This window comes from Geotrypetes seraphini, chromosome 6 (assembly GCF_902459505.1).
Source record: "Geotrypetes seraphini chromosome 6, aGeoSer1.1, whole genome shotgun sequence".
Lineage (NCBI taxonomy): Eukaryota > Metazoa > Chordata > Amphibia > Gymnophiona > Dermophiidae > Geotrypetes > Geotrypetes seraphini.
In genome coordinates, this window is record NC_047089.1 from 130671935 (window position 1) to 130687546 (window position 15612).

The window sequence follows — 15612 nt, forward strand, 5'->3', positions numbered from 1 at the left end:
TGGGTATGTACCAATCCCTCCATGACTTTTACGCTAAATGGAATGGATGCTATTGGTCTATAGTTGGTTACCAGTACTGATGATTCTTTACTATTTTTGGGAATTGGGGTTATTATTATGTGACCCTTATTAGTGAGGAACTTTCCATTTTTTAGGTTATGGGTTAAGTAATGCAGCAAAGATAGTTTAAAGTCTAAATGGAGCCGCTTTCACAATTTCCGGGTGACATGAGTCCCGAGCGCAGTAAGATTTAGAGTATTTGTTATATAGTTTGATATAATTATTCCATTCTGGATCGTGAAAGGAACTCCAGATCATGTCTGCTGGTATTTCATTTCCTTGTATGTTAGCTATTTGGTGATCATTAGTGTCATTTGTTGAACAGTTGTTTCTTAGTTTTTAATTTTTGAATCACAGTGCTGTGCTAAATCATTTGTTGAAGGTAGGTTAATATTGTGTGCGAGTTGAGTGTAGCGTGTGGTGTCAAATAAATTTGTAACTAAGTTGAACAGCTCTTTTGCATTGATTCCTTTTGAGCTAGTGCGGATAAGTCGATTTTAGAAGAGTAGAGTGCTTTACGTTTGTCTTTTATCAATTGTTTGTAAATTTTTATGTTAGATCTCCAGTTGTTACGGTCTGACAATTCTCCTGTTTTTTTCCAAGTTCTTTCTAGTCGTCTTACTAGTTGTTTCATTTTTAGAAGTTCAGTGTCAAACCATTTGTTATATTTATTTACGCAGCTTTTACTATTTCACTTAGGGGCAATTTTATCTAAAATGGATGTGCTAGTTTTCGTCCAGTGATCCCAAAAATCGACTCCTTCACCTATCTCAACTATATCATACTAGTCTTATAGCCCGTTACATTAATGGGTGCTAGAATATATCTGTGTGTGTCTGTCTTCCAGTTGGGTTTTCAGGATTTCCCCAATGAATATGCATTGGAAAGCATAGCATGCACATAGATCTCATGCATATTCATTGGGGAAATCCTGAAACCCCAACTGGGATGTTACCAGCATCGAACATGTGCAAAGTCCCATGCCAGCTATGTTGAGTTTTGTTTAGAGATGGTGTTCTACCATGTCAGTGCTGCATCCCAAATCATGCCACGATGAAAAGGGTGAAGAAGGAGATATGCTTGATACGTGTGTGTGGGGGGGGAGGGGTAAGGTAGAGGTTGATGGTTGAGCTTGAAGGAGAGAATAAGGAAAGGAAGAGGCTGGCGCTATCCCTGGGTGTGGGCCCATGGCTGAAAGTTCGCTTAAGAGATCAGATACCTTTAGGCTGGTCCTAGAAGAGTGGCTGCAAACAGGGTGAAAGTTGGGATAAAGAGGGCACTAAAGAAAAAAGCTTAAAAAAAAAGTTCATTCAAAGTGGTTTACATTTAGTATATGTGTTGTTTGAGGTTTCATTTAATACAGCTATTGCCCGAGTTCCGAAATACAGTATACCCTCCGCCGTTTCTCTCGGCTTCAGCTGCCACGTAAATCACCTCTCTGCCTCACTACGCGCACGATCTGTCACAACAGGTGCAGGTCTCCATCCTTTCTGTCCCAGCATTTCTCCATTTGGCAGATGCCATTCTATCTCCTCGCTAACCCTGACACTTGAAGAGATTATCATCCAACCTAACCTCGGGATGTTCTACCGCGGCAGTGCCAATTCAGTACACACTGCCTTTGAATGTAAAAAAACCCATGCTTGTTGACGTCCTCGCCGTCCCAATTGCAAGCAGTAAACAGTGCTAGCCTACGCCATCTGCCTCTTCACCGTCAGCCATTTTTTTCCTCCTCTTTGCTATAGATGGGGGGAGGGATCACTTCCAGTCTAGTGCACGAAATTGACGACGGGGGCAGCGTGTATACATTAAGGGAGCACTGGTGCGCGAGTGTGAACGACGGTGATGGCAAACTTACAGGAAGGGAGGGAGAGAGTACTATAAGGCCATCAAATAAGTATGAAGCTGTGTGATTTTCTTTGTATGGCAAGACTCTCGCGCATGCGCACTCCTACCTGCGGGTTCCTACAGCGCACGGAAAACGGGAGCATGCAGGTGGAGTGCGCATGCGCGGCTTAGGGCTTTATTATATTAGATTACACTGACATATCATATTACACTATATCATATTATATCATATTACAACTATATCATACAACTATATCATATTATCATTACTATATCATGCTATCATTACAACTATATCATATCATATTACACTGACATTTTAAAATTAATGCATTTCCCTTATAGAATGATCAATTGTAATATCTGCAATTTCTTCTAACAGATCTGAAAAAATGATAGCCCCACATGGAAATGGCATGAGCATGAGAAGGAGCAATTGCTTCTGCCTACATCAGTTCCAATCCCAAAACGGTGGCTGCGACTTTCCACCCAGGAAGTTGCAGCCATTTTCACTATGCAGTGGGCAAGAGTGACATAGAATCACTTTTGTTCCAAGGCCACTACCAGGGCTTTTAGAAGTTAGACCCATGGATGGCCTATTAGTAGGGGGATGGGCGGAGTTGGTGGGCATCCAGAATAGTTTTTTGTCAAGGGGGTTGGCCCAGGGGGATGGACTTATGATGGCATCAGTGGGAGGGGACAGGGCTACTGTTTCAGTTTCTGCTCTGGCTGAAAACAAGAAGCAAATTTCAGGTGCAGATTTGGTTTTGCCTGAACTGAAAGCCCTGGTTTTGGTCACCCTCTAACTTATTCAGAACTTTACTATACCTGTTCCTTCAATGTGTAAATGCAATGGTATAATTCAACTATTCTGTACTCTAAAGAGGACGTGGTTTGCTTTCTAGTAGTTGTTTAATAATATGTTAAATAAGAATCTTTTATTGTAAACCCCACCAAGGAAATGAGGGGACAACCAGCTTTCTTTCCTCAAAACAATAAGTGAAACATTTATTTTTAACTTGTAATCAAACAAGATGCCTTGGTAATTGGTGAAATATGAAGAAAAATCAAATGAAATGTTATCTCCAGCAGCAATAACTTCTGTTACAGGAGCATGAGTGAATTATTGAGCAAGTTCTAAAGAAAATGGTTTCTTGGCCACTAGAGGACAAATTCTGTTGACTGCAAGTCACTTCATCCTTCCCCCCCCCAACCCATTGCCCTAGGTACATTAGATAGATTGTGAGCCTGCTGGGACAGACAGGGAAAAATGCTCGATTACCTGAATAAATTCATGTAAACCATTCTGAGCTCCTCTGGGAGAACGGCATATAAAATTGAATAAATAAATAAATAATTTAACCGCTGTCTGTAAAAGCCAAGAAAATACGATTTCTGCTGTATTTTTCAGCAAGCAATAAAATAATAAAATAAAGACAAAGCCAGATGGGAAAATAATTTATTGCTTTTAAACTGTAGTATGTTTATGATGTGAGGTATTTTATCTTTTTCTGCTGAAAGCATTACATGAGGTCATCTGATTTTTTTAGTTTTATATTGTCCTAAATATGGGTTCAAGTTGCAGGCTGATAAGGATAACTAAAAGAATTCCAACCACATAACTTTGGTTGAAATAAGCATACTAAACAATGTGTCCATCACAACTTTTCTTCAATATTACACAATTTGGCTGAAAAATGTTTGGGCATTTTATCAAATTTAGCCCAAATTTTAAAACTGGCCTTGAGCAATGAAAAGGGTAGTAGTTCTCAGGTTAAACTCTATAATCAGATACATTTCACACAACTTAAACCAATCTCATGTTTCAAAATAATTAAAATGCATATTAGGCTAGTATTGGTAAACTTTTCTACTTGATGTGGTTCTTAACACCAACATCAGTGACTTGAGAAGTTTAATTTGACATCAATTTCTATATATACACATAAGTTGGCAGATATTTGGCAATTACCTATGATGAATTCTCTTGATGAATATCTCTCCTCAGTGGCTCGAAATAGAAATCAATCCCAGGAGAATGAATCGGGCCTATAAATTTGTATGTGATTATGCCAGTCAACTCCTTTATTCTTTCCAGGCAGGAATGGGCTTTAATGACTTATGCTTATCTGAGATTTGTCAATTCTTCATCAAATAAACACACCATCAGGATTTGAAAATGACAAAATTTATATAAAATTATTACAATAATGATTTCAAAGTAGCAGAATGATCATTGTGATCATACAATTGAATCCGTAAGATCGACTACAGGGAGCTGCATGACCCCCAACATCGTACCATGACTTAGAACATTTAAACTGAATTTATATTGACCAACAACATAATTTCCATAATGTTATCATATAAGCAAGATTTTTCCAAGCTTATGGAATAGAGACAACAAATCTATCATCAGACTTGTTGAGCCTTCTTATTTTGCATATCAGTCGTAGTACATTAATTTTCCCAATTGTTATTGCACTGGATCATAAAAGTCAGATATCTTACCCTTTTAAAGTAACAGAGAAACAACTGGATCACTTGAATATAAAATGTTCAATGGCTAAAAACAAAACCTGCTTAGTAACAGACTTCCATTGGTTCAGTAAGATTTCAATTTCAAGTTTACAAATGCATTGTAAAGTTCCTTCCTCATCACTTAAAAAACAAGTCAGCATATTGATTACTCTATACAAAGACTAGTAACAATTTAATATTGAATTTGATTAGATTGTTTACAGAGTGTATACATTACATTTATATATTTTGAAAATTGACATTTAAAAACCTCCAGGAATCTAAAGCATAACATGGTTTTAAAAAAATCCACTTTAGAAAATGGAAAATACAGCACGAGCCTTGTTGGAGAATGTGTACTTTTTAATCAAAATAATTCTCTACTAAATACACATTTTTCTGGGGAATAACCAATTATTTGGCACTCAAGAAAAACATTTATCAAGCATTTCTGATGATGCCTCACAAGTTTGCTAAAGGAATGTATCACCCCAGTTAGCAGTAGTATTTTTGGTGCACCTGGCATAAGTTTTAGCTGCTGTAATCCTTCCACAGTATGGTATATTAATGATGTGAAACAGTCACGCATTGTACAGTAGGTCCAATCAATCATTTTTGCTAGGAAATGAAAACCAAAAGTGTCTCCACGCCTAAAAGTAAAACATTTAATTTTGGTTTTCTTCACTAATAACTTGTGTTCTCCATGGACAGCTGGATAAATCAGATTGAAGACATTGACAGACAATAAGACAGAAAAAGGAGTAGGTTAACTAAAAAAAATATGATGAGCTGGAAATGCTTATAAGCCAAGTTGATGTTTCTAAGTCCAAGAGAGCTCACCATTTCTTTTGGTAAACCTACCCTACTCCTTTTTTTGTCTATCTATTTTTTTGTGAGAAACCAGTCCTTCTGCTGTTTTGCTGTGTGGTATTGAAAATAAAACATGCTCTTGCTGTAGCTAGGAGAGGATAGAAAACTTTTCTGCAGGTCTTTAATTGAAACTACAGAGCAGCATGTGCCACAAGGCCTCTCTCATTCATGTAACATAGGTAAAGGTAAGATGTTTTTGAAGTCTGAGGTAAGGTGGGAGGGCATGTGACTAACATATCCTGTTGTCCATGGGGAACCCCAGCTATAGGGAAACAATTCCGCTTTCTTCATGGACAAATAGATTAAGTTAGTCCTAGCAACCAGGGTACGCTCCATCATCAGATAACATCACCTAAATGTAAACTTGACTTAGCCTGCTGGTCCATGGAGAAAGGAGGATGCAAGTGGAGTTTCCATGCCACAGAAGTACACCCCTCCCTTTCAAGCCCTTTGTTATTCCTGAGATGCTGCTGTTCTCTCAAGAAAGTAGCCTGCTAAAATGGCAGAATCTGCAAGGGAGTCTTAAGGACATTGACCTTCCAGCTTAATATGATCTGTTTCCTACCCTTTCTGTGAGTCGAGTATCCTACAGTTTGCAAGTCAATAGGATGACACATTCATAAGGCTTGGACAGACATAGGTGCAAATCTGCAGTTAGTTAACTGACTATACATCTGTCACAAAATCTTCATTTTGGCACATGCTAAAATTCAGCACAGAAGGTCAAATATGCATACAGTATATGAATCTTTATTTGGTGCACGTAAAATGATTAAATTCCCTTAAGACAGGTGGGGGAAGTTATGACCAAAATGCAGGGGTAGATTGACCATTGGAACAGCAGGACAGTGCCAGAGGGCCCAATCTCCCCTAGTTTCCACATGACCCTTATTGCTCGGGGGCCCAGATCACTGTCAGTCTGCCCCCTTTCAATACATTTAAAAAAAATTAATGTTGATATAATCCTATAAAACTCACTGCACAGCACTCTCTTGTGAATGTGAAAACTGCTGCTAATTTTACAAAGCTCTGACAAAGGGGTAAATATCAAAACATCGCCTAGAAAAAGCAGCTGGAAAGGTCATATTCACTGATTGCTCCGAAGACTTCAGTACACATGAGATTCTTTCTGATTGAGGAGCCGCTGGCGTGCTGCTGAGTTTGTGGCACTTCGGATCACTTCCATCCACCTGAGGAGAGAATAAGAACGTTTGGGAGAAAGGCTAAACAATTGTCTGGCAGAAACTAATGCAATGCAGAGGGGTCCTTTATAGTCCTGTTTTTCAAGCTGGTCTTGAAGTACCTCCAGACAATTTGTTTATCAGAATATTCACAGAAAATAAATATGTATGCACTTCTTATACCAATAAATAGAAATACTCCACTTGTTTAATGTAAGAGCACTATCCACAACGGAAGAAAAAGCTTCAGGTACCAACCAATAATAGAGTAGTGGTTTTTGCACATTCCCTTCGGAAGTTTTTTGCCGATGATGTGGGTGGAGAAGGTTTGAGCATTTCTTGCTCTGCTGTGATAATACCTGAGGCTTTTTCTTCCGTTGTGGATAGTGCTCCTACATTAAACAAGTGGAGTATTTCTATTTATTGTTATTTAAGAACATAAGAACATAAGAAGTTGCCTCCGCTGGGGCAGACCAGAGGTCCATCCTGCCCAGCGGTCCGCTCCCGCGGCGGCCCATCAGGCCCACAGCCTGAACAGTGGTCTCTGACTAATTTTGTAATTTACCTCTAATCCTGTCCCTATAACCTTACCTCTACTCCTATCTGTACCCCTCAATCCCTTTGTCCTCCAGATACCTGTCCAGACCTTCTTTGAAGCCCTGTAGCGTACTTCTGCCTATCACATCCTCCGGCAGCGCGTTCCATGTATCCACCACCCTCTGGGTGAAAAAGAACTTCCTGGCGTTTGTTCTAAACCTTTCCCCTTTCAATTTCTCCGAGTGCCCCCTTGTACCTGTGGTTCCCCTTAGTTTGAAAAATCTGTCCCTATCCACTTTTTCTTTGCCCTTCATGATCTTGAAGGTTTCTATCATGTCTCCCCTGAGTCGTCGCTTTTCCAGGGAGAAAAGCCCCAGCCTTTTCAGTCTGTCAGTATATGAGAGGTCCCCCATACCTTTTATTAGCTTAGTTGCTCTTCTCTGGACTCTCTCAAGTACCACCATGTCTTTCTTGAGGTACAGCGACCAGTACTGGACACAGTACTCCAAGTGCGGGCACACCATTGCACGATACAGTGGCAGAATGACTTCCTTCGTCCTGGTTGTGATACCTTTCTTAATGATACCCAACATTTTGTTCGCTTTCCTTGAGGCTGTGGCGCACTGCGCCGACGCCTTCAATGTTGTGTCCACCATCACTCCAAAGTCTCTTTCAAGGTTGCTCACCCCTAGCGGTGATCCCCCCCATCTTGTAAGTGAACATCGGGTTCTTTTTCCCAATATGCATGACCTTGCATTTCCCTATGTTGAAGCTCATTTGCCACTTTTTGGCCCACTCTTCCAGCGTTGTCAGATCTTTTTGGAGGTCTTCGCAGTCCTCCATGGTTATGACCCTGCTGTATAATTTAGTGTCATCCGCAAATTTAATAACCTCACATTTTGTTCCCGCCTCCAGATCGTTAATAAATATATTGAACAGGAGCGGTCCCAGCACCGACCCCTGTGGAACTCCGCTCGTGACCCTTTGCCAATCTGAGTAATGGCCCTTTACTCCAACCCTCTGTTTCCTGTCCGCCAGCCAGTTTTTGATCCATCGGTGGACTTCCCCTTGCATCTTGTAGTTCCATAGCTTCCTTAGCAGTCTTTCGTGTGGTACCTTGTCGAAGGCTTTTTGGAAGTCAAGGTAAATGATGTCTATGGATTCCCCTCTAGCCACCTGGCTGTTCACCCCCTCAAAGAAGTATAATAAGTTCGTGAGGCATGACCTGCCCTTGCAGAAGCCATGTTGGCTCTACTTTAGTTGCCCATTGTTTTCGATGTGTTCCCAAATGCTGTCTTTAATCAGCGCTTCCATCATCTTTCCAGGGACCGAGGTCAAGCTCACCGGCCTGTAGTTTCCTGGGTCTCCCCTTGAGCCTTTCTTGAAGATGGGCGTGACATTTGCTATTTTCCTGTCCTTTTGGGATCTCTCCAGTTTTTAGGGATAGGTTGCATATTTGTCGAAGTGGCTCAGCTATTTCGTTCCTTAGTTCCTTGAGTACCCTTGGGTGAATGGAACTAAGAAACGAAATAGCTGAGCCACTTCGACAAATATGCAACCTATCCCTAAAAACTGGAGAGATCCCAAAGGACTGGAAAATAGCAAATGTCACGCCCATCTTCAAGAAAGGCTCAAGGGGAGACCCAGGAAACTACAGGCCGGTGAGCTTGACCTCGGTCCCTGGAAAGATGATGGAAGCACTGATTAAAGACAGCATTTGGGAACACATCGAAAACAATGGGCAACTAAAGTCGAGCCAACATGGCTTCTGCAAGGGCAGGTCATGCCTCACGAACTTATTATACTTCTTTGAGGGGGTGAACAGCCAGGTGGATAGAGGGGAATCCATAGACATCATTTACCTTGACTTCCAAAAAGCCTTCGACAAGGTACCACACGAAAGACTGCTAAGGAAGCTATGGAACCACGGGGTGCAAGGGGAGGTCCACCGATGGATCAAAAACTGGCTGGCGGACAGGAAACAGAGGGTTTGAGTAAAGGGCCATTACTCAGATTGGCAAAGGGTCACGAGCGGAGTTCCACAGGGGTCGGTGCTGGGACCGCTCCTGTTCAATATATTTATTAACGACCTGGAGGCGGGAACAAAATGTGAGGTTATTAAATTTGCGGATGACACTAAATTTATTATCCACTTCCACCATTTTTAGGTAGATTAGTATTTGCACTTCTTATACTGCATGCAGCCTTACTTCATTTATATTCATTGTAGGGATCCTGATAATCAGGCACTTAGGGGATACCCTGAGAATGACACGAGCAATACCACTTTACATGATTTACAACAGAAACAGGAAAGTTAGAAAAGATGTCCTACCTATAGATCAGGCTTGTACACCTTTCAGTGCTATAGAAATGATTGGTAGTAGTAGTATTAATGACCCTGGTACACAGAACCAATAGAATGCAATCTAGCACAAGGGTAATCACATATGTACCTTTCAAATGTGTATTCACTTTCTGCCCTGAAGTAATACACATGGGACTTGAAGTGTAGCTTGAAGACATAATCTTTGTGTATGTTCTCAGATTCAGAAGGGATAGTAAGTGAATATCCCAGCAAGGGAAGGCTTGCTAGAGGATGATTGTCCTAGAATACAATAGACAGAAATTCTCTTAGCATATATTAAAAACATACAGTAAAAACAACACTGCAGAACTGAACACCGTTTGACAGTTTCAGAATAAATGAATATTCTTTTTACCACTTAACTGCATTTAGATAGTCTAATAATTGCATACTCTCCATCATCAAAAGGTGTAACATTTGAGAATGCCAATGACTATATGTAGGGCTCAGGGGTTCAATCCAAAGGAAAAGTATGACCTTCAGACCTGATAAAATTGCTCTTCAAAGAAAGCCTTTAAGGCCTCTAGGAAAAGGATGTCGAACATCAAAAAGCCAAAAGAGCATCAACTAGTACAAAAGTCAGAATACAGCAGATTCAGGGGCCCTTTTATCAAACTACAGTATAAAGTGGCCTTAGCTCATCCTTATGCAGGTTATTCCTATGCACTAAGGACATTTTTGCCACCAGGGTAAAATGGCTAATTTTTCTAGTTTCCCTATTACAGGCCCCCAAGCTAATTTTCCCATTAGCGCATGGCCATCAGCATATGAAACCCTACCATCATGTAAGGGCTTGAATGTTAAGCACACATTAATCAGTTAGCGCTAGCCAATTAGTGCAAACATGCCCACTCTCCACCCCCAGCCCTTAGCACATGGGTAGCAAATGCACACCCAAAAAGTATCACGGGACACGTCAGCCCATCCCACAGTAAGCATGCATTATTAGTGCTTACTTCAGCTTAGTAAAAGAGCCCCATAAAGACATAGGAGGCCATTTTAGAACAGTTTTTGTGACATAAATATGTATAGAAAAGCAAACATATGATTTACAATGCTGCAGGACAAACAGATTCAAGAGGAGGCATGTGTGCTCTGGACAATGATTCTCTAAAGACATCCTGGCTGCACTGTGGATTACACCCTGAAGCAGAGTTCTCAAAACACGACTACAAGTTGGGAATATTTTCAAGATGATTTGAGTAAATTACATGGCGGTATTTGGTAGTTGGAAATTTTGCAATCTACAATTTTGCAATTGATGTTTTCTTGGCTGATTGGAGTATGTAGATAAGTGACTTATTTTATGTATTATTTCCCCCCCTTTTTTCAAACAAAGCTGCAGTAGAGTTTTCTACTGTGGCCTGGAGCGCTAAATGCTCCATTGTTGCTCCAATGCTCATAGAATTCATGTTGGCGCAGTGTTGGAGCATTTAGCACCCTAGGCCGTGGTAGAAACCTCTATCGCGGTGTAGTAATAGAAGGCCTAATTGTTGTATTTATTTAATTGTGGACACTGTAGGCATGCTTTTTGAGACAGGGAGGGCATTATTTCAGCTATTTATTTTGGACCTTGATTTTTCTTTTTTTTGTTTAAATTATTTATTGATTTTATAAAACATCTTACAGAAAGTGTAAGAGATTATCCATCAATAATATTCTTAAAAAGCACTTACGTACTACTATGCATGAAATACAAAATAAACAATCCACTCCCCTCTCTCTGGATTTGTATGTAAAATATAAAATTTTTAATATGATAGGTTCACAGTACTATTAAAGTTGTTTAATAAAAGAATCTAATGGATTCCAGATTCCTATAAATTTTGCGATTCATTTATTTTTTCTGCTAGCATTTTCTCATATCGTTAATACATACATAGGCCCGGATTCTGTATAGGACGGCCCAGGAGAGGCGTCCTATACAGAATTCGGCCCACACTAAACCCCGATTCTGTAACCAGCGTCCATGTTACAGATGCCGGTTACAGAATCGGGTTAGAGTAGACGCGGCCGCTACACTTATCGCGGCAAGGGATTTCCCTGCTGCGATAAGTATAGTGGCCGCCTGTCTGATTGCCGACAGGAGGGTGCCCAAACCCTCCTGCTGGAAGATGCCCCCACTCCCCCCGACACTACCGATTGCTGGCAGGAGGATGGCCAAACCTTCCTGCCGGAAGATGCCCCCACTCCCCCCCACACTACCGATTGCCGGCAGGAGGGTGCCCAAACCCTCCTGCCGGAAGATGCCCCCCCCCCACACTACCGATCACCGGCAGGAGGGTGCCCAATCCCTCCTGCCGGAAGATGCCCCCCCCTCCTCTGCGCTAACAGCCCCAAACCTCCCCCCACCAAACTAACCTTTAATTACTGTCCGGACGGGTCTTGCCCGTCCAGCCGGCAGGCCCGCCTCGTCGAAATGAGGTGGGCCCGCCCCTTCCCGCGAAGCCTAAGGCCTGATTGGCCCAGGCTCTAGGCTGGGGAGCATTTTAAAAAAAATGTGCATCCCGATTGGCTGATTAGACAACTGTAGAATCAGGGCCATAGAGTCTACCACAAAAACGGCATATTTAACCTATCCCATTGCTTCCAGTTCCTTGTAATCATTTGCAAAGCCATACCTGTCATAATGAGAAGTTTATCTTTGGAACTATTTAGCAGGCTTCTATTCATAATTAATAATTTTATTTTTGTATACTGCAATACCACAAGCAGTTCAGAGTGATTTACAGAGGAAAAGACTGTATATAAATAGCAATGTTACAGAAAAAGACTTTCAAATTACATTAGCATGCCAAGAGTAGTCTAGATTTATCCGGAAGTATTTCAAAGATACAACAAGGCAAGAAAGGAGTAAGAGAAATTTATCAAAGAGATAGGTTTTAATTGATTTCCTGAAGGTTTGGTAGGAGGCTGCATTTGAAATGGGGACAAGAATAGAAATTATTTTGCTGCATATGGATTTCCAGAATCCAAATATTAAAGGGCCTTGATATTTCTAATTTATACTACTGCTACAAATGTTTATAGCACTGCCAGACTACGCAGCGCTGTACATTAAACATATAAGAGAAAATCCCTGCTCAGTAGAGTTTACAATCTAAAGCAGGACAGTAGGAGTTAGGAAATTTCTCACAGAGGGAATGATAATTTATAAATGCATATTTAAAAAGGGATTTATAGACCAAGGGCTCCTTTTATCAAGCCGCACTAGCGGTTTAACGCGCATAATATGGTACGCTAAACTGCCGGCCATGCTAGCCACTACCGTCTCCTCGTGAGCAGGCGGTAGTTTTTAGCCAGCGCGGGAGTTAACGTGTGATGAAATGTCTCGTGCGTTAATCCAGCTAGATCGGCTTGATAAAAGGAGCCCCAAGTGATGTCCCTCTAAATGTTAATAAATTGGCATTGTGGTCTTTTGTTTAATCATTATATCAACATGGGCGTGACTGATGGTTCTTAATTCATTTTAACTTGTTGGAATGCCAATTAGATACATTGATTCATGGGTTCCTTTGGTTGGGTGGTCATCTGCGTCATCTGGCTTTGCTGATAGCAGTGAGGATTGGGATTGTTGCAGTTGAGGCAATTTGTTGAAGCTTGTCATATGTGCCACATCCATGATTGGTTTCTCTCTACTTGTTATTTTTCCTGGAGTTTGGTGGAGTTAAAGTTTTGGAGACCTTATCACTTTAGTTATCTTTTACATACCCCAACGGTTAAGGCTGCTGTCCTGGGGAATCCTTATTATTTTTTACTTGCTCCTCTGAGATCCACCTGGCAATGGATATGCATTCGATTGAAGCTTGATTTTAGGACTACACCTTTTTTACCTATTTGTGGTAATGGTTCCTTTTCACCTAGTATAACAGCTGCTGGTTTTCAGCCTAATAAGAGAGGAAATATCTCCTATCTATAACAGATACTGACTGACGAAGGCACCCTGCCAACACTTTCCCATTTATGCACTATTTATGGTTGGTCTTGTTTGGATGTATTTTCTTATATACAGTTGCGACATTGTGTGACTTCTTTGCCTTTATCGGCATTGCTTGCTAAAGTATATGACACCCTCTATTGGTTAGTTGCTCAATTGATTATACCCCTGAAATATTTTAGGCATTCCTTACTGGATCTTTCACCTGCCCTAGATTATGCTAAGGTGGCTCAGGCTTGGAGTGCCGAATTGAAGATTCAACTTCAGGGGTCTCATAGCCAAAGATTTTTGAAGCTTCTGTATGGTCGTCTTTATGACATTACCTATTTTGAAATGGGTTATAAGTTTCTTTGTAGATTATATATTGCTCCTTGGCATGCCTATAGGGCGACTCTTGCTTCAGTAGGATCTTGCATTAAGTGCGGCCACCTTAAAGCCACTTTATCTCACATGTTTTGGACATGTCCTTTGGTGTGCCAATTTTGGGGTGTTGTTTTTTCTAAGATTGGACATATGTGGCGCACTACATGGCATTGTAATAGTTTTAGCCTCTTTTGGCTTTTTGATCTTTGGCATCCTATTCCTAGAGGCCTTAAAGGCTTTCTTAGAAAAGCAATTTTATCAGGTCTGAAAGTAATACTTTTCCTTTGGATTGAACCCCTGAGTCCTACATATAGTCATTGGTGTTCTCGAATGTTACACCTTTTGATGATGGAGAGTATGCAATTATCAGACTGGGACAATAGGCAAGGTCGCCAGTTGCTTACTATTTGGCAGCCTTACTTGGACACTCTTAACACCATATACCCACAGTCTCATCTTAATCAATATGTCATGAGTTGATTTCTTGATTGCTCTTGTAATCACAGCCCTGGGATGGGAAGAAAGGGGGGGGGGGAGTTGGGATGATTTGTTTTTATTAATCTTGTTTATTATGCTATTGTTTTGATTTCAAGTTTTTTTTTTCTTTATTGTTGTTTTTGTAATGTTATTTGTTCTCTTACCTGTATTTTGAAACTCTAATAAATAGATTTCAGAACTTGGAAACATAGGAAATGGCTGTGTAGCTGTTGAGCTCCTGTCCCTGGCCATCCTTTTGTTGGTTTTCAGCTGTACAACTTTTCTCTTTAAAGGCAGAAAGTTTGGAAATGTTTCAACCAATGGCTTCTAACAAACAATCTAAGCCTGAAACCACTCCAAAATCAGGAGGAAAGACTAAAAGAAGATCCACCCACCCCTGTTAAGACTCCTCTGCCTGTAGACACTTTAGATATGATCGAGTTGTTAGAGGAGTTAAGAAATATTAGATTGGTTTTTAAAAGAAGTCATAGAACAGATGGCAAATCTGGGAAACAAAATGGATATGGTTAGCACCAGAATGGATCAAATGGAGACCCGAGTGGAGAAAGTGGAGTAGGAGCAGCAGCACTACAAAAATGATCATAAGGTCATTAAAGAAATGGGAAAGCGGATGACAGACTATGAAAACCAGGGCAGAAGAAATAATGTGAGGATCCTAGGTTTAAAAGAAGGGGTGGAAGGAAATAATATGCTGTCTTTCCTGGAAGAAGTGATTCCAAAAGTACTCCCCCTAAAATTAAAAGTGCCACTGGAAATAGAGAGGGCACATCGAGTCCCAGGAAGGAGACCTCACAGTCAGGAGAGACCCGGACCAATAATTTTGCGCCTGCTGCGTTTCCAGCACGTTTTAGAAATTTTAAGGGTGGCAAAAGAGAAAAAAAATCTATCTTATAAGGATTACAACATTATGTTTGTCCCAGACTTTGCACATGAAACAGTGCAGCTTCACAAACAATTTCTGCAAATGAGACAATTGAAGGATATAGGGGCAAAATATGGGCTTTACTACCCTGCCTAATGAGGGTGACTTATAAAGAAAAATTCTACCAGTTTGAAGACCCTGAAAAGCTGAAGGAGTTTTTGAACCAACAAGAAACACCAATGAACTAAATGGATAATCCTGTCAGCTGCAATTGAGCTTTTATGTATTTATTTATTTATTGAGATTCTCTGGATTTAAAGCCTTATAGAAGAGTATTAATGTTTTTGTTCTAATTATTTTAATATATGGAATTGGACGTTTCAACTGTCTCCAGCTTTTTAACTGTCACAGAACTATATGTGCAGTTTGTTTGTTTTTTCAAAGTGCTCCGAGGGGTCCGAATGAAGTCCTTAAACTCTGAAGTGTGATTTGTGAATTTTAAGGGGAGGGGAGGGAAAGAAAAGAGCCCACTGAAGTTACTCCACACCCTTTGATGAGAGGGGGCAGA

General features: G+C 40.7%; 1 protein-coding gene across 3 annotated transcripts in view; it reads right to left on the reverse strand.

Annotated features, from left to right (window-relative positions):
* Window positions 1-4074: 4074 nt before the first annotated feature.
* FARP1 (FERM, ARH/RhoGEF and pleckstrin domain protein 1) overlaps window positions 4075-15612 on the reverse strand; it is a 541848-nt gene continuing 530310 nt past the window's right edge. For all 3 annotated transcript variants that reach the window (XM_033949732.1, XM_033949731.1, XM_033949733.1), the window contains 2 exons: window positions 9473-9624; window positions 4075-6488 (listed from right to left, as the gene is read on the reverse strand). In XM_033949732.1, the coding sequence (XP_033805623.1) occupies window positions 6407-6488; window positions 9473-9624 (234 nt within the window). In that variant the 3' untranslated portion in view covers window positions 4075-6406. The remainder of the gene's footprint in view (window positions 6489-9472; window positions 9625-15612) is intronic.